The sequence below is a fragment of the Haemorhous mexicanus genome, chromosome 12 (genome assembly GCF_027477595.1).
Source record: "Haemorhous mexicanus isolate bHaeMex1 chromosome 12, bHaeMex1.pri, whole genome shotgun sequence".
Lineage (NCBI taxonomy): Eukaryota > Metazoa > Chordata > Aves > Passeriformes > Fringillidae > Haemorhous > Haemorhous mexicanus.
In genome coordinates, this window is record NC_082352.1 from 9,095,784 (window position 1) to 9,117,842 (window position 22,059).

The following is a 22,059-nucleotide window of genomic DNA, read 5'->3' on the forward strand; positions in this document are numbered from 1 at the left end:
GAGCACAACTGGCTGTGCTTGGGGGCAAACAGGAGTCCTGCAAAACCTTGAGCTACTTAGTTATTTAACAACTGAGAGCAAAAAGCATGATTGCTGCCCAGTTGTTATTATCTAATGTTATTATTCATGTAACTAATTTCATCCTCCTCACTTACTGTGGTAAATGCTGTGTAAAGCAAAATGTGGGGCTTCAAAAAAAAAAATCCCATCCCCTTCTCCACTGGATTCAGCCACATGCACTGTGTACTCCAGCCACATGGAAGAGATTTTACCACCCAATTTCTCACACAGTGCACTGAGAAATAGTTGAAAGAATGCTCTACAGAAAATTCTTGCTAAAAATATGCAGCAAACATTCCTTGCTAGTGTTGTCTGAGGAACAGGGAAGATACAGCCATAACTGCCTCCTACTCTGATACAGCTGTTTGACTTAGTATACTACTTCCATCAAACTGTGCCTCCAAAACCAACTGCAAAATTACAGATGGGATGAAGGACAGAGAAGGAAACCTCATTTGGAACAAAGAAAAAAGTTTTAAACATCTGTCACAAAGTTAAGGTCAACTATTCTTTACTCTTTCCATTTTCTACTCCACTCTTTCCTTTTGCACTGCTGGCAAACACACAACCAGAAAAAAATGGCTCTGGCAAGTCTAACAGTTTGTCTTGCCTTCAGGATGATAATATGCTCAAATACTGTCAAAAACCCTTTTATTCCTTTTGCTTTGAATTACAAAAGTAGGCAACTGTTGTTCAGAACGTTGATTCAGTGCCCAGTGTTCAGATCTTGCTTGAGCAGCCTGCAGAGTATTTATTTCCATTGCTAGTCCCAAGCCTTTCAATAGTTACCAAAAATAAGGGAAAAATCCTAAAATGCCTGACATCACAAAAAAGCACAGCCATTGTGACAAGTGCCACAGCCTATCAAAGTCACTTTTGCTTTGTGAGGGGCTGTGCCTCACAAGGACATTTTACACTTAGATACCACAACACAGGGTGCTTCATCTTCAGCCCCCAAATGCACAGAGTGCTGGATGAACAACAAATGCCAGCGAATGCTGCAGCACCCCTGCAGAGAGCACAGGTCTGTTCAGTCACCCCTGCTGGCACTGCCCAAACTGGTGACCCACAAGGCTCCATCATTGTCTGGGTGTAACTTAAAAGAAGTTTCTGATGACAACTGGTCTCCTGTGGGTTCCTGCTCATTTCTTCCAGGTAACAAAAAAATGAGCACTGGGATCTGGAGTGTGCAGGCAACTGCCTTGATTCCATTGTTTGCTGGACTGAAATGAACTTTTCTGATCCCTTTAAAACACCTCCAAGGTATCAGGTATCTCAGGAATGCAGAGAAAAGGAACACACATGCTGGAGAAACACAACTACAAGTGACCTTGAACCAATGATGCCACAGAGGCTTCTATTCTCAAGGGGGAGAAGAGTTTATTCCTCTTTGGCTCACACCTCTCACACACACTCCCAGCTGTGAGAGAGAGATGTCAGAAAACAAGAGAAAAATTCAGATTCAACACAGAAAATCTATCATATGGCAGTTTAGTTACAGTTCCTCCTTGCTAGGTCTGACCCAAAGGAAGGAAAAAATCCTCATAGATGGAGTGAATAGAAAACAAAATATTAAAAAAAAAAAATCTACACTATGTACTGAAGTGAGAGCAGACACTGATAACCCAAATGAGAAATGTCACAGAGGTTAAAACCAGCTGCTCAAACAGATCATCTCATTAGATTGTTGCATTGCTTCCAACAACACTGTAAAACTGGAGATGGCTGACAATACACAAGAAAGTGAAAAAATAACTTTTTATATGGCCTATAAAAAGCCAAAGCTTAATACAGAACTTAAAGGCTTTGGGAAAAGTTTGCAGTGCAATAGAGTTCCAAGGAGATGGAAAATGAAATGTGGCAAAACATCAGGAGATTACAAAAGGAAAAACCAAAGCAAATAGGCTCAAAGCAGCCTGGCTACATCTAAAAATGCTGCTCAGACAAGAAAAAAAAGTAAACTTTTTTACAAATTTTTTACATATTTAGAAACCAGATGTCAGCTTTTTCAAGTTATAATGAAAATCTACTTAATCTACATCTAATTGCTGCAGCTCATTAACATACATTTCCTACTTTTCTCTCCAGCAAATGAAAGAGAAACTGAACCTTTTTAGGGTACCTAAATTTTTGAAATACTAAACCTAGTTTCTCATGAACAGCACAAATGGTAAATTTATTAAATCTACAGGGCAATGCTGCAGCAACAGACCAAATCTAACAACAGCAAACACAAAGGAGGCAGTGGCTCTAACTCAGAGGAGTAACTTCCAAAGGCAAGATATGCCACACAGCCTGGCTAAATCCTTCCAGTCCCATGGTTGGGACCAGGGGAAAGTCCAGCTCCTCACCATGGGAACTGGACCACACCAGCTTTAGAAGGCCAAGGACCCCAGCTTTAATTAAGGTGGGGTCATGCCCAGGTCACTCATGCCCTGTTGGTTGAAATCCACCTGGCCAGGCAAAGGATCTATGGAACACTGTTGGTATCCCCAGGTGACCCTGGCAAGAACAACTCAATATTGCCTCTGTCACAACATGGCTCTGGTGCCAGGTACCCCCAACAATCACCATGGAAACTTGGGGTTTCTAGGTATTGAATGAGAGAAAACTGCTAACACAGTCAATTAGGAAATACCCTTCCAAGTCCTGCCTTCCTTCCCCACCTCCATTTCATTAATTTTCCAGACAACTGAACCTAAGGATGTCTGCAGGCAGCAGCAGAGCTAGGGATAGGTTACTGAACCTGATACCATGTGCACTATTGTAATGCATCTCAGCCAGGCAGCTGACAGCAGAGAGCTGGACAGATCAATTATGACATTTCATTTACATCAAAGTGATGAGATTTCGAGATAACACTGTTTACCATTTGCCCACAGTCCTTCCACCAGGTTACTCTGCCTTTCAGGATGCCAACAGGGCACCTGCTGTCTATCCACATTCACTCACTTGACCCCAGAGCTTATTCCTCACCATCAAGTCTTTTACTCACAGAAACTACATTAGAAAGCTCATTACTTGGAATTCTCATCCTTTCCATTTATTTTATTTTTAAGCAGCTATTAAACTGTGGAGCAGAAAAGTGGTAACTGGGAATGTTTCCTCAGTGTGGTGGTAAGGATTCACCCTCCCACTCCTCCACACCCTTCAACAAAGACCTCTCCTCTAGAAACTGAACAAACAAGTCATGTTGTTCCTGCTTCCCCTGAATTTCAGTGGTTTTCTAGCTAATGAAGTCAGTTCCTCATAAAGCCTGCTGATTTTAAGGGTCAGCCACAAAAGCTTCCCTCAGATTCAAGAAGCCTCTTACTTACAAGATGCTCTCTCAGTACTACTGGGAGCTCAGCAGAGAGCCCCAAGGCCCACTTGACACCTGCCAAAAGCTCTTGTGCCAATGCAGTTTGCCCAGGTGTAAGTAATTCTGTGTCAGTGGGGATCTGCCACAACAGGAGAGTGGCCCTGGCTGTGCACTAATGCCAACAGGAATAAAACCAGTAAAAGCAAATTCTCCTCACTGAAGTGATGAGATAGGGCTCTCAGGAGACACACACAGGGAACAGACCTGCTGCATAAGAAAGGGTTATTTCTAGACAGGCAACTTTTCTGAAAAACAAACTTACATAATCCAGAGTTTGCTCCAAAACACATTAAAGCCAGGACAATTGTTCTTGCTGACTTGAAATTTGACTGGCTTCAAATCAAATCCCTCAGAAAAGCCTCTACTTTGCCAGCAACATGTTTTTGTTTGAGAAGATGCAAATCCCCTAACTGCACTTTCTGCACTTCTGCTCCCTTCCTACTTCAGAAGATCTTTTTAGCTTCAAGTCTGAAAAGACACCACAAAACTGCACACTCTGAGCTGTACTAACTTGTTACCTTGTAACCATCATTTCCAACTCCACCTTTCTCACCTCCACGACTGACAGTTGTTGTAAGAACACATCATACTATTTCCTTTGCTTCTCCATTTACATTGCCAAGGCTGAAGGGCAAGAACTCTGTCCTCCAGCCCCTCTTCTTGGATACTGACGGAGGTATGACCACCTCAGCACAATTTTACATTGCAGTGGTTTAGGTCTCTGACAGGTAAAACACACAAGCACCTCAAATCATGCTGGATTGCACTGGATTTAAGAGACAGAAGTGTTCACAGGCAGCCATGCAAGAGGCAGCCTCCAGCCTCCAAAACCATCCAACTGGACTCCAGCATCCCTTGGCTACTGCCACACACCCTTGGAAACTCCCAGGTGGAGTTTACAGAAGCAATCCTGCCATCTTGTCAGGCCTGTGTCAGCTGGGGTCTCAGTCCCTGATTTCTTTCTCTCACCCAGCTGTGGTTCAACAAACACCAAGCACTGCATTCACTGCTCCTTGCTAATAATGGTCTTTGCAGGAATTTAACAGTGGGGGGATTTTTTAAGTAAGAACTCTTTGACATTGCTATTTCTCGCTGAGACCCAAAACATCATGTTAACAAAATTTTAGATCAAGTAAATACTTATCTGCCCTATAATGAAGTGTGTTATGTGCTATATTCACCTGCTGATTTAGATCTCTGGTATTTTGCTTTGACATCATTCACAAATACAGGAATAACCAGCAGTTCAGGCTTAATAACCATCAGTCTCAACACAAACTGCTTTGAAAAGGATTGAGAATAAAAGAGTTTGTGTACAAAAAGCAGTGGTTTTGCAAACTCTTCTCAGTAATCAAAGCTCACACAGGAGCCCCTTGCTGTCCTTTAGGTGAATGTTTCAATGTTTGGCAAAAAGCAAAGAAATTGCTGCATCCATCTCAGCCATGAAAAACATCTCCAGCTGAACTTATAATGGTTTTTATCAGGTTGGAAGAAGTACACAGGAAACAAACAAAAGAATGTGATCTACAGAAAAGCTTCCCTAAAGGAACTTTAGGGTATAGTATACCACATGCCAGTGGAATTGCAGAAGGCAACTAACAACAGGAATCAAGTTTCTCAGAGCAAGGAATGAGAAGGCAAGTTTTTAAGTTTATTTCTCTAAAGCAGACAGCTTAAGAACAGTTGGGTGTGAATCAGAAGCCTTGAATTAGGGCTCCAGTGGTATGATTAAGCACAGAGGTCCAGCTTTCCATCTGGGGCTAGTATCTCAGCACAAATATCTAGTAAAAAAAGAAATCCAGAGCACATTTGGTACAGCCATTTCCACTCCCAAAAAAGCAAATACCCCCCAGTGCTTCTCTGCAGGGCTTCTATCAGGACTCAGGAAGTTTTGCTTCTGAACCACCTTGCTACCTTAAATCAGCAGTCAACAGACTCCAAAGCATTTCTTTTCCTCAACCACACAGACATTTCTCTGCACTCATAGGAGGCTCCTGAATTAAAACAAGTAAATCATTGATTTTGGAATTCTGCTGTTAGATCAGTGACAAATTAATCTCCAGCTGCACTGCAGAGACAGCTGTAGTGCAAACAGACACACTGATTATCAGTGCTGGACTACAAAAACAGCCCCAAGGCCTGGCACCACAAAGCCAAAAACACTCAGAGGAAAGCAAGCAAATAACAGTGCTGATAAAAGATCCAGGATATAAATGGTTTGGATTTCATATTAGCTGATACCAGGAGTATTTGCCACTAATGGGTAGTAGGGCAGTGCCAGCTAGAAATCCAGTAATAGTGCATCAAGACCTTTTCAGTGCAAGAAATTAGGAGAGGAGTTAAAACACGGGGCTGGATGCTGGAAAATGCTGCTGTCATGTTCTGCAGAGAGGTAAGCAAATTACAGCTGGCAAGAGTCCCTACATAATATCCCTGAAAATGGTGAAATACAGGGTCTCATGCTCTTGTTCCACACAAAAGGAGAAACAGGAAAATTCTGACAAAGTTTGTGTAAATTGAATCAACCCAGTGAAGAGTGGATTCTGCACTGACCCTAAAACAGATGAAAATCAAGCTCAGTGTCCCACAGCAATGACTGGCAGCTTCCTACCTGCCTTGCCAAGACATCCCTGCTGGCTGTGGTGACAACTGCCTCACACAGTGGGATGACCCACAGACATTTGGTAGCTTGTGCCAATGTGTTCTGGCCCTAAACCTGATAATTCTGCATAAAGCAAACCCAGGAACAAGCAGGTCAGTCAGTCATCAAATCTGTAGCAATTTATAGCAAGACAGGTCAAGGGAGATGCAAACCAAGCTGTGCTGATTCCTAAAAGGGTGCTGAGAATTAACCAGAAGCCTGAAGCTTTCCACACTGGGCTCCTGGGGACTTCAGCTGAAACTGGGAACAGGAACCCACCAAGAAAACATCCAGAACAGAGTTATTGATAAAAAAAGGGCATTTCTTTTCGACTCTGCCCAGCCCCAGACTGTATCAGTGACCATGCAATGACAGGGCTGGAAGGAATCAGGTCTCTGAAGGGAAGCATTCAGCACTGAAACCAGAATTTGCCTAAGATAGGTGAGCAGAAAGCACATGGCCTGCTCAAGCTTGAACAACAAAACAAGGACACCAATGAGAGAGTAAAAGGTGAGCCAGAAATATAGAAGACAACAGCAGGAGGACCTGTTAGCTCCTGCTATCTCAATTCAGCCATGGAGAAGGTGAAAACAAACCTGGTTTGTAATGTCACAGACTATATATAGTTTACTACTTTAGTTTCTGGGATATGAACTGTCTGAAAGGATACTCAATAGAGTATATTTAGACTGCAGACCACTATGGTGCAAAATTTAAATTGGAGCACATGACATCTTCCTCTTGAGTTCCCACAAAGCCTAGGAAGACAGTGTTAAAAACTGAGATGCTCAGAAATTTGTCAATCATGTGTTTTTCCAAAAATCCGAATCCTTCAGAATGGTTTACCAATTCCATTCATTTCTTTCAGTCTGTCTGCCTCTGTGAGCTCTCCACAGCAGTGTGCACAGCCTGCCAAGAATCTGGACCCCAGGAGGGCTCTCTGGACCCTGCAGTACATGAACTGTCCAGAGCCTGCATCCCAGAGCTACTCTGCTAGGAGAGAGAAGAGTGACCCCCAGGTAAGCAGGAGCCTGAACTGCAGGTGCCAAGGCCTGATCTCCATCAGCAGCTCTGCAGTCCCAGCATCAACTCCACAAATCAGGAGACAACTGTTCAAAGAACAGGAAGCTCAGGATGTGAACCAACAGCACCTGAGGAATTCCAAATAACTCTACACAGGACTCAGAAAAGTATCTCTGAGCAGCAAAAGCAGCAAGATGTTAGCCCTCCAGAAAAACCCCACAGAGTAAGACACATACCCCCAGTCACAAACATGAATGAGGATAGGAGCATCAAGATTAACTTATGGGAATGACTAGGTGACTTCAAATATCTCATTAAGTGGCTGTGTCCTAAAAGAGGATAAAAAATAAATCAGGTCCAGCAAATCAGAAGAAAGACAGCAGCACCACTAAGGTTAAAAGGATTGATCTAGGTGAACATCAAAGCTGTTCAGCTCCACAAAGGAAAAGCCTGAAGGAAGTACAGGTGCCTTGATCTTCGGGCACACATTAGAACACTCCTGTCACTGCCTCTCCTAAGAGTCCAATTAATTTCAGAGAAAAAAAGCCTCATCTTATTGCTTGAGCACCAACTCCCCCCTCCACTGCACCTCTGAGCAATAACAGAATTTCAATCAGTCTGTAAAAACATGCAGGGCACTGTTGCAGAGCTGCCTGGGGTTAGAGGCCTTCCACAACAGCCCAGTCAGCTGAACCAGCCCCTTGGTACTGCACAGGAAACTCCAGCCACAAACACACAAACAGATTCCCCCCTGCAACCACTGACATCAGAACTGTACACACACCCACCAGATCCTGCTGGGACAGGCTCAAACCTGACCTGCAGGCTGACACTGGCAAAAGAGAGCTCTGCCTAGGGTTAATATTAAACTTACACATTAGAGCACTTCTCACCAGCTTTACTAAGAACTGCACATGTGGTCCAAGACTATTCATCCTTCTGTGTTCTCTGCCAGTCCCATCCTCCAAAAGCATCCTTCCCTTCGCAATGCTCCATGAATTTGAGTACTAGCTTTGTGAACAAAACAAAGGATGATTTTCCAAGAGATAAACATAATGAGTTTGGTAAACTGGCCAGAGTGATGTAATCCAATCCAAAACAAAGTTGGTTTTGATTGTTAGTGCACTGACAACAAGGAAAACCAATAAGTCAAAATAAATCTAAGATAACTTTTACCTGTGGACCTTAATGTGTTTCCAGAAGAGAAGCACCATTATCACTAATTTTACAGAAAAGGAAATTGAAGTAATGAATATGAAAGAATTACTCAGTCACCCAACAGATCAATTACAGAGAAACAAGATATTCTGAATCTCATTATAGTCTGCATTGCAAAACACTAACTCTGATCTGCACAGAGCCAAGCCACAGAATGCCATGGAGACAGATAACTGCAGTACTGACTTATTTGCCCCAAGACATGACTAGTCCAAAAAACCCTGGCTCATTTGTTTTTATGGCTCTAGGGCCACCTTCTGTAGTCCTGAAAATATCTTTCATTTGCACTCCTTCAGAAAAAAAGCAAAAGAAAATCTCTCATATTTCAGGCTGTTTATTACTTTTAACAAAAAGCTGAAAATGAACAATTTAAACACATCATTACCTCTTCAACAAGAACAACAGATGAGCAGTATATTCAAATGAACAGACCAAAACATTTTTCTGCTACGTTGCCATAAATAGACAACAAAACATGCAGTCACTGGGATATGAAATATGTCTGGTCACCTGAGCCTGTTTCTTATGTAATATATGATTAAAAAAAAAAAATCATCACACTCTTGCCTATTAAATCCATTACATGTTGTTACATTAGAGGAATTTAAGGCTTTGGAACAATATCCTACTTATTGAAATTAATAAAATTTTTTTCTGTTCTTCAACTGAGCCAGATTTCAATTTATTGCTGTTGATTTAGTCAATTTACTCCACTGGCTCTTTAAAAAACGAAGATGATTATGAATACAAGTTCTTTAAGAAAAGCCATTACAGGTATAGTTGAACAAAATATATGAGGAAATGATTTCTTCAAAATTTTCAAAGAGAACAGTTTCAAAAAACGCACAACATTCTGATCTATTCTAATTAAAATGCAACTCCTACAATTATAGTTTTTTTTAAATTTCTTGAATATTATTATATGCCCATGGAATTCTTTTTAAAGTTGCTTAAGTACATTTTCTGCTACTGCTCTTTTCAGCAGCTCAAAAAGTAGGTAAATGGAAACAGGCTACTGAAAAAAAAAAACCTTTTCCTAGACTTTCTGCTGTGGTAGCAACTGAAACGGAAGCTCACAGGCAGCTTGAAAGCACAGTGGGTTTTAAGGGGTAGCTTACAAAGGTAGAAAAGCAGATTCCCATCTTCCCTTCCACCAGTGGCGTCTCCACGGCTCTGTGTGCTCACAGGCTCTGTGCTCTGTCCATCAGGGCTTCAGCTCTGGGGAGAACTCTCTTTTGCTTTGCTCCTCAGACCTGTGCACTGTGGGGTTCTGATCTCACAGCTTTCCAGGATGACCCCAGAGCACTCTTTGAGTGCCACTGCTCAAGGTGATTGCACTGCTTTTACCATAGGTCAGATGGGCTCATGTAGAACTTGGCTGCTTATTAAATCACCTCAGGGTCAGCCTGCCCAACAGAGTCACTGTAAAAAACTCACAGACATAGGGCAAGCAAAGCAAAAAGCAGTAATAACCAACCTCCACATAATGTGAATGTCAAGTGTGCCATCCTATAAAATAAATATTCCAGTCAGAATAAAAGTTTGAATGTGCCAAGGCTCCCATGAAAAGTAAATTTATTTACAAAGGCAAAGCTTGCAGTCATCATTTCAGAAACACCTCCTTGAGGCTGGCAGGTGTTCTGCAAGCCAACAGGCTGCACAACCTGGCCAAGAACGTCAAACACACACAGCATGTTACAGAAGGCACAGAAATCAATTCTGTGCCATCCAGAAAGTTTTCAGTTTCAAACCAGGCTCACAATAAAGCATTAAGGAGTCCCTTACCGTAAATCTCTTTATGTAATCTGAAACACAAAATCCTCCCATGCTCAAACGTAGGGATCTGTGCAGGGCAGATTCTTGATATAAAGTCCCCATTCTGTTTGTCTTGTCTGGTGGTCACCCTGGCAGCCTGCAGCCTTTCACTGAATAAAGCTGCACAGCCTCCCTGGATCTTGCTAGAATTCTGCTTGTGTGATAAACCAGGCATTTCATCTTATCTGACACTACACCAGGCATTTCAGTCATTTCACTGCCTTATCACAGTACTAAGTTCTATCCATATCCCAGCAGTTCACTTCCTGAATCACTGATAACAGATACTCCAGGGCACAGAAACAATACAAGATGACAGCCAGACCTCTGGAGTCACTGAGCAGTCCCTTCTCTGCATTTCTTTGTTCCTTCACTTATTTTAATCCAATTTTGCTTTGCTGTAGCTGTAACTTAAGGACTGCACATTGGCTTCAACCAAGCAGTGACAAGACTCTAAATTATCCAAGTGCTATTCTATTTTTCAGTGACATTGAAAACTGCTGCAGGATATTGCCTTCAACACAACACAAATGGAACACGTGGGAATTTCTTGCATGGCCAATTTCTCAAGCACAGGAATAGAGGGAACAATGAATGGATTCAAAAGGACCATTCAGGAGGGTTCATCCTCCATCAGAATTCACACATCTATTATGCCTTAAGCACTATTTCTACATCTGATGCAAGACACACAGAGCCATACCCTTCAGTCTCTAAACATCTCACTCACTTGCACAAATGTACACTGCCATGAAGGCCATGTAGGCATACTTGTGAACCCCCTAGATCTAGGGTCTTTAATTTCTACCTACACAGTTAAATATGCAGCCACAATGCACCTAAATGATGTTCCTCGTGCACTTGGTTCTCAGCCAATTAATTCCTTTTTATTTTGCCCCGTGTAAGATACACAATTTTTTAATAGAATTCTTACCTGTAAGTTTGTGTCCATGGAGGACAAATACACAAACAGAACAGATACCAAGATGCTGGATGACCTAAGAAGGAAATTAGTTCTAGAGAAGTAGAAGCAAATCTGCTTTCAGTTTTAATCTTTGTTTTCCTCTTTCACTCAGCCAACAAGCTGTAATAGAATTATCTCTGATTACAAGCTGCAAGTGATCTAGCATTAAGATGAATCCATCAGGCATGGGCACACAAATGACAGCCTCTCACTATGGCCCTGCCTTTGAGCAGGTGGACAAGCACCTCAGGCAGCAGGAGCAGGGTCTGGCATGAGTCACATCTTCACTGCTTCAATCCCATCAGGAGTGTGCTCCACCACAGCAGGGGTGCACAGGCACCCTGCCCCGAAACAATCAGGCCAGAGATGGAGATAAGATACTGTACCTTTAGCATTATGACCTAAGAGATGTCAGGTCCAGACGTGGGGGTACAGAGCTCGCTGCCCCTCTCACAGCAACAAGTGGTGTGTTTCCAGCTGGGTTTGTACGGCAAAGTAACAAATATGCTGTTAAAAAATAAAATTAAACCAACGTAAGTACAGACAAAACCAGAATCAGGTGAGTGAGGAACTCTTGCAAGGCAAAAGCCAGGGAGGAGATGGCTATGCTTGCTTTACTGCCTGGCAGGGAATGTTTTCCAGGCTATTTAATAAACAAGTACAGAACAGGGGCTGCCTGGGCTGATTTGAGCACAGCTCTAGAGATGTTAGTAGTGTAACATCCTGCTAAAGGGACAGAGGCCTCAGATGCCGGACTTAAACCTCCAGAGATGAGGGCAGTCTCAACTGCCAGACCCCTGTGCAATGCCTAACTCAGTCTCTGTGCCTTGGCTTTTCCACCTGTAAAACAGAGTTAAACCTTTCCTAGCTCATAGAATATTTTCACAGCTTTAAGATCTATTATTACCATTTTGGCCTTTTAAAGGGCAGGAATAAACTATAAATTCTAGGTCAAAACTGCCCCAAGATTTTTAAGACACACCAGCTTGGTGCATGTAGTGGCACAGGAATACTGGTGCCTTCTGTGCTGAAAGCCCTGCCCCTGCTGAGCCATTCTACATGGACAGGGCAGGGATGCTGCTGGCCTTGTGGCAGCACCTCCAGCAGCATTCCTGGCACTGGGAACAGTACCCAGCCACTCTCAGAGGAACAGGAGACCATCCCCATGGACACCAAGCTCTTGAACATGGCCTTCAGCTTTTTTACTACCATGTAACTGATTGTGGAAATTAAAGACCCCCATTCCAGTACCTAAGAAAAGAACAAATATTGGAACTGCTCAAGAGGTGCACGGCTTAACAATGACCTTAGATCCAAGGGAGGGAAAGAAGTATTTTTATATATTTGTGACTTCTTCCAATGGCACAAATAACCATGCAGTTACTCTAGATTTAGTAAAGAGACACTATTACTTCATGTGGCAGCAGAGGCATGTACAGCATGCAAGCACCATGCCACAGGGGAAAGCTTGCATGACAAAGAGAATCCTTTAGAAACTTTGGCAAGAACTCTGGAATGAGCAATGCTCAGCCTGCAACCTTCCATTAGCAGATCTAAATACAGAACCATAGTTCTGTAAAACAACACATTCCTGCAGTATTTGCATTAATTAATATTAAGAATATAATTCTTATTATGTGTTTCACTGACTGCTTTTTTTTTCCATTTAGATTCTGAAAAAGAATTAATGTGGAGCTTCTCTCTCCCTCAGTTTAATCTCCTATCTCACAATATCAGTTCTGGACTGTGTGATTTTGTGAGTATTAAAAGGCAACAATTTAGTAGCAACTATATAACTTTCAATCCCCAACAAGGAAATACTCCACTTTACACAAAGTTAAATGTATTTCTGTGACAATGGACACAGGACTATGTTATCTTTAGTATCTGGGTAAAGTCTAATGGATTTTACATATAAGGAAATATAGATCTTGGTGTCTTGCCCTTGAGCTATAGGCAAGGAAAGTGATCACTTTGAGTATAGGCTTTGAAGGTGTCACAAGACACCATTTACTTATAGAATAAATGCAGAACTTTACCAAACCTCATGCACATAACATCCAACAAATGAAATCAAGATCAAGGTTAGTACTTCAGCTTTTAGAGGAACTCTTCAAATCTGCTATACTTACACTCCAAAACTCCTCTCTCAAGCTAGAGAGGATGCAGCACATCAGTGCATTTGGAGCACAGCCCAAGACAAGGGAAGAAGTAAAGAGGTTTATTTTAACTGGCTTCTCCAGCCCGCTGCTGACAGATTTGCCAATTCCTGCCCTAGCTACAGAGTAAAATGAAGGGGCTCAGCATTTTTGAGGCGACCTCTCTCATCTCCCAGCATTAGCCTCTGTGAATTACGAGGAGGTGCACTGGTCCACAAGCATCCCATTTTCAGGGAATTTATAATCTGAACAACATTACTTAGATCAAATGGTTAATACAAAGTACCTTCTTTCCTGAAAATGAGGGGAAGCTTTAGTCACTTGGCACATTTCTTCTACACACACTTAAGAATTATGAAATCATGTAAGTATTTGAGAACCTTGTTGTCATTAATAATCAGGGGCAGGGAGCTTCTAACACTGAGGCTACTCAGTCTAACTCACCATGCCTATTCCCTAAACATCAGCCTGAAGGCTCCCATTTCTCTTCCACAGGCACTTCAAACTGCACTGCTAACTTACCCTTCCATTACGCTTCCATCCACACCACGGGCTGGAGCTGAAAGCCAGCACAGGAGTGTCCCCAGGGAAATGCACACAGGATCAGCAGGCAGGCTACTGACACCAGAAATGTTCAGGTGCCCTTCTGTATCTGATCAGGACAAGTATTCAGGAGCCTGTGAAGACTTTGAGCGATGAGGCATTTTCTAAGAGCAGTCAATTCCTGGTTGTCTCTGTGCCAGTATCAGCTCATTGCTAGAGCTGCTCCACTCACAATGGATTAGTATTAAAGGACAGGTCTGCAACCCTCCCCACCTCATTAATATTCATTTTAGATTTTAAATTCCAGTTACACAAGGACTCATGCCCAAGGCTTGATGCCTCATAAATTATATTCCATTTTTAAATCTGCAGCATTCGCTATCATTGTTTCAGAAGGAAAACACTAGCAGAGACAGCTTTAAGCAAGCTGCTTTTGTTGAAGAGAATACTATCTAAATTCCTGCTTTAACTTCATTAGCCCACAAAGATTTGCACTACAATGAATCCTGCCTGCAAAGCACAAATACAACTGCCAGCAAATTTTAATTCTGTCAATATTCTGCTTTTGTACCAGCTGCCAAAGCAAGTGCATATAATGTCTGCAGCTGAATAAACTCACAAAAGGCAACTTACCAAGGGAAGACTTGAAAATAGCTACAACCACCATAAAAAAACAAATTAAGAGACAAAGTGACTCTCTGTATGTACTTCGTCTCCTGGCAAACATGGGTGGGTGATGTAGATGATTTTGCATGGAGAGCTACCACATTACACAGCAAACCTGGCTTTGATGGTCAGAAGAAAGGTCCAAAGGAGAAGAAATTGAAGCCTTCTCTGTAAGGGTGGGGGCCAATTTTTGGGTAGCAGTCTCCTCCTTCTGTGAAACCCCAAGCCTTGTTACACAGGTCAACCTGACAGCACCTGGATCCTTCTAGTCTCCACTACTGAAGGAATGAACAGCAAAAGGAAAAACAAACTTTGCTCACTTTACCTTTACAAAAAGTAAAAGCTGCTGCAGCACAGATTTCATGTTCAACATCCTGTTAGTTTAAAACATGGACAGGTAACTGGAAACAAAATTATTTGACATCATTTTTCTACCTGCCCTCTAAAAAGCCTTCAGCAGGGAGAGGAGCAGACCAGGCTTGTTTCCCAGCACAGGATGAGCAGGCTGACACTTGCATGGGATGAGAGATTTTTATCAAGCTCCTATTCTGCAGATGCACTGTCCTGTCATTTTTATAAAGAATTAACACATATCCTCTTGCCCACTCTGACACAGCCACAGAGGTGGTAATTACAGCCTCTCATTTAATGGTCCATTAACTAGAGGAGACATTATTTAAGTGAGTAAGCCCCATAAAGTACACATGAAGCACATGAATATACATGTGGAAATCAGAATTATACAATCCTCTAGACTGAATATGAAATTCAAAGGTAAATATTTTAGATGGATTTTAACTTTGGCAGCCTGGATTGATGACTTTTTTTCCCCTGTATTTTAAATCACTGTCCCCTAACCAGGTTCATTCTAGCCCTCAAAAACCTTCCTCACAAGATGTTTCCCCATTTTGATTCAGCTCTGAAAAGCAAGGACTAACACTCTCAATCCCACTCCCAGTGGTGGTGGGATCTTGTTCACCTTCTGTATCATGTCTGAATCTGTTGCCCAGAGAAAAGCACAGTAATCTCACAAGTAAGGGTACAGATGGGGAAGACCCAGCACAGGAACAAAAGAACACAGCCTCTGGAGAATTCCTTTTTCCAACCACTTAATTTCTAAGTATAAAGAACTGCTCAACTCTGGGAGCAGCTGGAATAGCAGTATCCTTACTCCTCTGCAGGTGCAGCATGTCTCCAGTCACTCTCCTTGCTCTCCAAACTGCCCTGCTCTTCCTCCCAGCTCCCATTGCTGAAGCAATGCACTGCTTCCTTCAGTGACATCGTGCCAGTTCCCAGGTCATTCTCCCACAACAGCCTGACCACACTCATTGTTAATTCCCACCATCCATGGGAATTAACCTTGCTCCATTCCCTAGCCAAATCCAGCTTGTCTTTTTCCTACCCTCTCCATTTCTGGCATGCTCTCTCTGGTCCCTGCCTCCCCCTCAGGTCTGGAGTGAGCTGCAATCACCTTCTTGCCTTTGCTATATAAGGAAACACCACTGCAGCTCCAGTGCTGGCTAATAAGGAAAACTGCATGCCTGAAACCCCAGAAATTGAGATTACTGGAATCATAATACAACCCAAGAACAGTCTAACAGTGGCCTTTTAAGTCACTGTGCTTTTGAGTATTACTGCAGTCACAGAGTGCAAGCTGTCAAAAACCCATTAAGATTTCACAGCTTGATCAGCAAAAAAAAAGCACTGGTGAACTGAGAAGCAACAATCAACAATCAGTAGTAATTAATCTAATATAGTCTCAACACATCTGTTAGTCTCACAAAACATAATTTTTATGACTTCCTCAGATTCCCAATGTTCAAATAATGAAACTTCTTGTTTCCAAAGAATGCATTTGTAACACAGGCATTCAAAACAGAACGTCCCCTTGCTCTTTACCATTTGCTGTATTTTTATTTTTGATCTTTCTGTAGTTGGTAGGAGGAGGGTTCTGCTCATTTGGATTTCAAATTTTTGCAATATATTAAAAGTCTAATAAAGATTTTAAAAGGCAAAATATTTTGAGACTAATTTTCCTATGTACTACTGCCATCAGTCTCAACCACTGAACAGTACAAATTGTTCAAGTATCTGTTTCCCCTTCCAAAGTCCTTTAACCTTTTATTTTTTTCCAGAACTACATTTAGATGCACACGCAGGAGCTGTAAGCAAACGTGAGCTTCCCTGTTGCTAAGTAACTGTGTGCCAGAGCCTGCCCTGCCACTGTTGTAAGCAACAGCACCACAGCTGCCACGTTTGGAATTTGCTCAGCGTCAAGAAATGTAAGCTAAATATTTTGGATGAGACTCCCAATCTTCTTAAAATGGGTGTGAGCAACAATGAAAGAGCAATAGATCTGGAGATGACCAGACTCATGAGTAATCCTAACGCTGTGGGACACTTTTCCTCATCAGAATATTCAGGCTGTTTTTCAGAATGCAGCTATTAGTATTTCTCTAAATTGGGCTTCCTGCTCAATTTTCATTCAGCCCATTATACACTGCTTTGAGGTACTATTTTCAAAACCTTCCTCTTTGTGAGTGTTAGAAATAGTAATTGTGATCATTCAGCTAAATAAAAGGTTTGTTTTTAAAGTGCCTTTTTGAAAACCTTTCATTGGATGTCAGACCTGCCACTGTAAAAAAAATCTTAAAAAGTAAATTCTAATGCTCATCTTCTAACCTTAATATAGATTTGTTCACACAGTTTAGCAGGGAATTCTGGATGTGCAATTAAAAACAACTTTTTTTTATAGTTTCTAATTTAGTTTCTTGTTTGTAACACAATCAGAGGTAAAACTATCTCAGGATCAGGCTCTGAATCAGTACTTGGCAAAGACTCAAGATAACTCTGTCTTATGCATTTCCTAACTTACTGCACCACTTTTCCTTCTTTGGAATTGCTCTGTCCTAAAGAGCAGAGACCTTTGTTAGTCTTCTAAGATGACAGGAAACAGTCTTCATCCTCCACTGTTTCAGAAAGCTACAAAAAAATGGCACTTTTACCTTAAGCCTCAGTCCACAGCTCCTTGGTGAACTTAAACAAATTGAGCCTTATTCTAACTTCATTCACCTGAGTAACACTCCAGCATTTCAGTTTTAATTGTCTCCAGCTGAGAGGCTCATGCAAAATGAACAGCTGTTCTCTTCCAGAGTTTCTTACACTCATGCCTTTCCTCTGACTGTCTGTACAACAAAACCTGTACCACCTCCAGGACACTAGTGTGGTTCAGCTGATAAGATTTCACACCTACTGCACTCTCATGTGGGTTATGACAAGTCTAAATCTAAAGATCCCTGAACTCTGTGTGCCATTCCTTAAAAATCTCCTTAACACATCAGAATCTTTTATTTGCCGAAGAATTCCACTCCACCAATAAACACTACTGTCAATACACTACACCTGCTGTGCTAGCAAAATCATCTATTCATTGTACTGAAAAGCATTACTCCTGGGTCACCTCTTGCTCCAGCAAGTTCACTGATCCTGAAACACTTCCTTGGTGTTACTGAGAACCTGGAGCTGGGGCCCAGAGCACCTCCACAGCAGAGACTCCAACTCCACCCCTCCAACCTCCCATCACTGCACATGGCCACACACACAAACACTCCCCTTTTGCTCTACAGCTTCTCCAAATAAAGCAACTCTGACCTCAGTCTGAAGATTTCTCTTTATTAGCATTATATTTTTTCATTAAATATTCTTAAGTTGTTTGTTCCAAGACAAAGCAAACCACAGAAATTTGGTAAACTGCCAGCCTATTAATATTTGTACTCCTAGTATCTGGAACACTCACTGTTCTTAACAGCATTTTATGGTCCTCAGTGCTGCCCAGGATTAAAAATAGTATTTAATTCTTAAGTCTGATTAACAAAATTAGTAAGTTGTAACTGAGAGAAATAACACTTAGTAGAAGACCAAAGGCAGTAAACCAAGACAGAGCTCAGGTTTGACATACAAAGTTAAGAAGCACCAAAGAAGCAGCTTATGAGGGGACTGAAGGGAAGATGAAGAAGAGGTGCCTGACCTTTTCCTGGGGAAATGCTGCATGACCACACCACATAATTCATGTGGACCATGTCCTGGGCTTGAAATTTTAAACAACATTGGTGAAAGGAGGTTTAGGTTTTCTTCTGCAGAAAAAAAGAAATACAGATATTTATCCAGTGTCATTGCCTCCTGCCTAATCAATTTCTTGCCTCTTACTTGGATGGCACATCCCAACCAACAGCTGGCAGTGCCAGAAACCCTTATGAAATAAGTGCACAGAAAAAAACCCCAAATATTTTAGTATATTGATTCACAGATATTTTTATTTCATTATGACCTCACAATATCTATGGAAATCATGCAGTGTCTGATCTGCCATAATGCAGAAAACCTGATTTTCATCTCAACCAAAAAACCTGCTTAATCATTTATAACATTGGGACAACCAGACTTAAAATTCTGTAACCTGTTTTAAAAATGGCCACCTAAAAAAAGAGGAAATAAAATTATTCTATTATATATTAGAGCTGTCCCACCACCACTGCAACCAAAGTGGCAACCTCCTTAAAGGACAGGCAAATAACTGGGGAAAGCAATGCCTTGCAGTGCTGCAGTTAGATTTGCCAGAGGTTATTTGCCAGAACCCACAGTGAAATTAATGAGAAGCCTACCACAAAAACACTGGCAGCACTGTCAATACTTTGAAGGACAAATTGCTTTTAGACTCACCTGAAAGCACTGGTAGTTAACACTGGCTCTCTGTATTGCCATGACAAGCCCAAAGCCAGGCACAGGAGATCTGTGGGGTGGAACAGCTGGAACTGAGAGCCCAGCACCAGCTACAAGTAGTCCAGGTCCTGCAGACCAAACACCCACTGACAGCTGAACAACCTTCCAGGCCAATTGTCCTGTAAGAGTCCTGTCCTTCCTGCTTCCCAAAACTAGTCCATGATGCAAATCTAAGCACTGGAGGTGCAGGTACCATGAGATTTGCTAGGAACACACACTCCCCAAGCAAACAAAAGCCCTTGCACAGACACCCAGAGGTTCAACACACCTGCACCTGTTCATGCACACACAGGGATCCCTCTCAAACAGGCCCGAATTAAACTGTGGCTTAACACAGCTTTCTGCTTGCACTGTTTAATCACAAGTTGTCAATACCTTAAAGATTATCAGAAGCCAAGCACTACGTCCTGTTAGGCAGTAAGATGCTAAACATCCTTCATAATACAGTCCAAGATACAAGGAACAGACACAGAGCTGCTAATAGCCTACGTGATCACTGTTTCACTCTAAAACACCCCAAAATGTAGAAAAACTACAAAAGGAAAAAAAAAAATCAAAAAGCACTATATAAAACCAACCTAAAGACCTTCTTTGAGAACTGGTATTCAAAGCCAGGATCTCATTTTTAGTCTCTTTCTCAATAAATCCTGCCCAGGCACAGGACAATGATAATCTGCAAAGTATTCTCCAATACCTTCTCCCAATTTCAACTTTTTTTAATCAACCATAGCAGTATCAGAACAAAAGTAACTGGACCATTAAAAGATGTTTGTAAAATTTCACCAAAGAAAGTTTTCAGGGGACTTCCAGGGGAGGTGATGAGTTTCCTTAAACCGTTTTCTATTTGATTGCCAATTTAGAGTTCAGAATTCTCTGGTCCTGACAAATTATCCAACTCCACCAATCCTCACACCTCCACAACTGATGTCCCACACAAGTGATGAAGCAATGTTTCAGTGCAGACAGCCAGTAACACCATTAGCAGGATCTTAATTTCCCTTGCTAGGTAGGAGTGATGTTCTAAAGAAAAATGATCTTTCAGGTTGCTCTCACTGCAACCTAAACACTCCCTTTTCCTGGTCTCCATGGTGAGAATGCCGGAACAGCAGTGAGCTGGTTAGAATAAGGCTGCCATCTAGGAGCAGAGCAGGGGAAATGCAGAGAAATCTCAAGGCAAAATTTGAACTGTGAGCCCACTTCATGGTCTGACACAAAGCTATAAACACTGGAAGCACAGATCTTCAGAGGAAAAAAATGGATAAGAAGTGGCAGAAAGCAGAACTTGTTAAAAGGTGGTTTATAAACAGTCAGTTCCCAATACAATCCTAAACTATTTGGCTCACAACAAACAGTTCATCCAGTCAGGCAAGTCAACATGTACAGAGGTGCAGTGGTTCTGCACTTATCTTCTTTTTCCATTAAAAAACTGCAGCCTAACTCACTTTTTCTAAAAGAGTATTTTTCCATGTGAGGTTACAGGCTACAAAAAATGCATTGAAATAAATGAAGTCAGCCTGAACCACAATGACAGTCAAAGGCAGAAGCTAAAATCTTACACTGAAACTAGTCACAAGAAAACCTTCACGTAAGCAACTTCCTGAAGCCTTACCATATTTATTCTTGCTTCTCAGAAACCATGCAGTTTCCAAGCAAGTCAGAGCTGCAGTACACAGAATTTTGCTCTTTCATCATTCAGCTGTCACTGGCTTTATTTTACTTTCATAGATGGAGAACAAATGCAATTTACAATTATAATCTACAGTGATTTGCCAGTGTTTCATCCATGGATCATCTCTAACACACAAAAGAAAGAGCTCTTGAGATCCATCATGCTGATGCCTATTTTGTACAAAGCAGACACTTTCCAGTTCAGTTACTGAATATGTTCCAAGAAATCTGTCTTGGCACACCACAGTTACCAGGGCTTTTGGAGGAGGCCAAAATGTCCTGTCTATACAGGAAAGAATGGCTTGTTTCTGGTTGGTGAGAAGAGAAAGTCAGGTTTCTTGCTTTCCCAGATCTCCTGGCAAAGACCCACTCCCTCCCTAGAGTGTTTTCAAGGCCACCTGCTTCCATCACAGCTTTCTCAAAGAAACTGGAAGGCATCAGGGGAAGAAAAGTAGCATGAGGATATGTGGAAAGAGATGACAGAAGAGACCTGGGGAACACAAAGAGAAGAAATACAGAAATAGAACTCAACCACGCTTTCAGGAGAACCTCCACCAATGAAGGAGAATAAATGGCCTTGCACAATTGAGAGGTACAAATGTGTTTTTCAAAAGTACTGATTAGAAAAGGCACCAATCTTAATGTAGAAATTAACTTACAGTTTGTCACATCCAACAACATTAACTTTGGTCCTGTGACAGTAACCAATTCCATGTGCAGGATCAGAAAGAGACAGAAACCTGTAGGAAAGCTGTCAGAGCCCCAAGAGACTGCCTTGGCAGCTCCCCCTGTCCCTTCCTAACACTGCACATCTCATTCCAGAAACAGAAGCAACACCTGACCATACCCTTAAGTCAGAACTTCCCTTCTGTCACTGGGACTTGTAACTTACCATGCAAATGAATTCTCTATCCTTAAGACTGACTCATCTGTCCTCACTACTGGTATCTGTGACAGGCTACACTTCTGGGAAGCACAAGTTCAATGATGCAGAGAGGTAGGTCTTGTATTTGCAATTTCTCATTTACTGCAATAAAGACAAATGTGTTTTAGTGGCTTAAGCACATTTCCACACCATCTCTCTCATCCAGTGTTAACAAGGATGCAAATAATTCCTTAGGAGTTAAGAAGTGAAAACTACTTTCCATGCTTCCTGCTTTCA

At 41.8% G+C, this 22,059-nt stretch overlaps 1 protein-coding gene across 7 annotated transcripts in view; it reads right to left on the reverse strand.

Moving 5' to 3' along the window:
• Positions 1-22,059, reverse strand: part of MYLK3 (myosin light chain kinase 3) — a 44,411-nt gene that overhangs the window by 21,438 nt on the left and 914 nt on the right. The window contains exons 2-5 of one of the 7 annotated variants that reach the window (XM_059857034.1): positions 21,790-21,924; positions 19,170-19,239; positions 13,764-18,583; positions 11,469-11,589 (exon numbers count right to left, since the gene is read on the reverse strand). In XM_059857034.1, the coding sequence (XP_059713017.1) occupies positions 11,469-11,477 (9 nt within the window). In that variant the 5' untranslated portion in view covers positions 11,478-11,589; positions 13,764-18,583; positions 19,170-19,239; positions 21,790-21,924. Of the gene's footprint in view, positions 1-11,468; positions 11,590-13,763; positions 21,925-22,059 lie in introns of all 7 variants that reach the window. The other 6 variants (XM_059857035.1, XM_059857031.1, XM_059857032.1 and 3 more) reach the window with 6 other exon arrangements.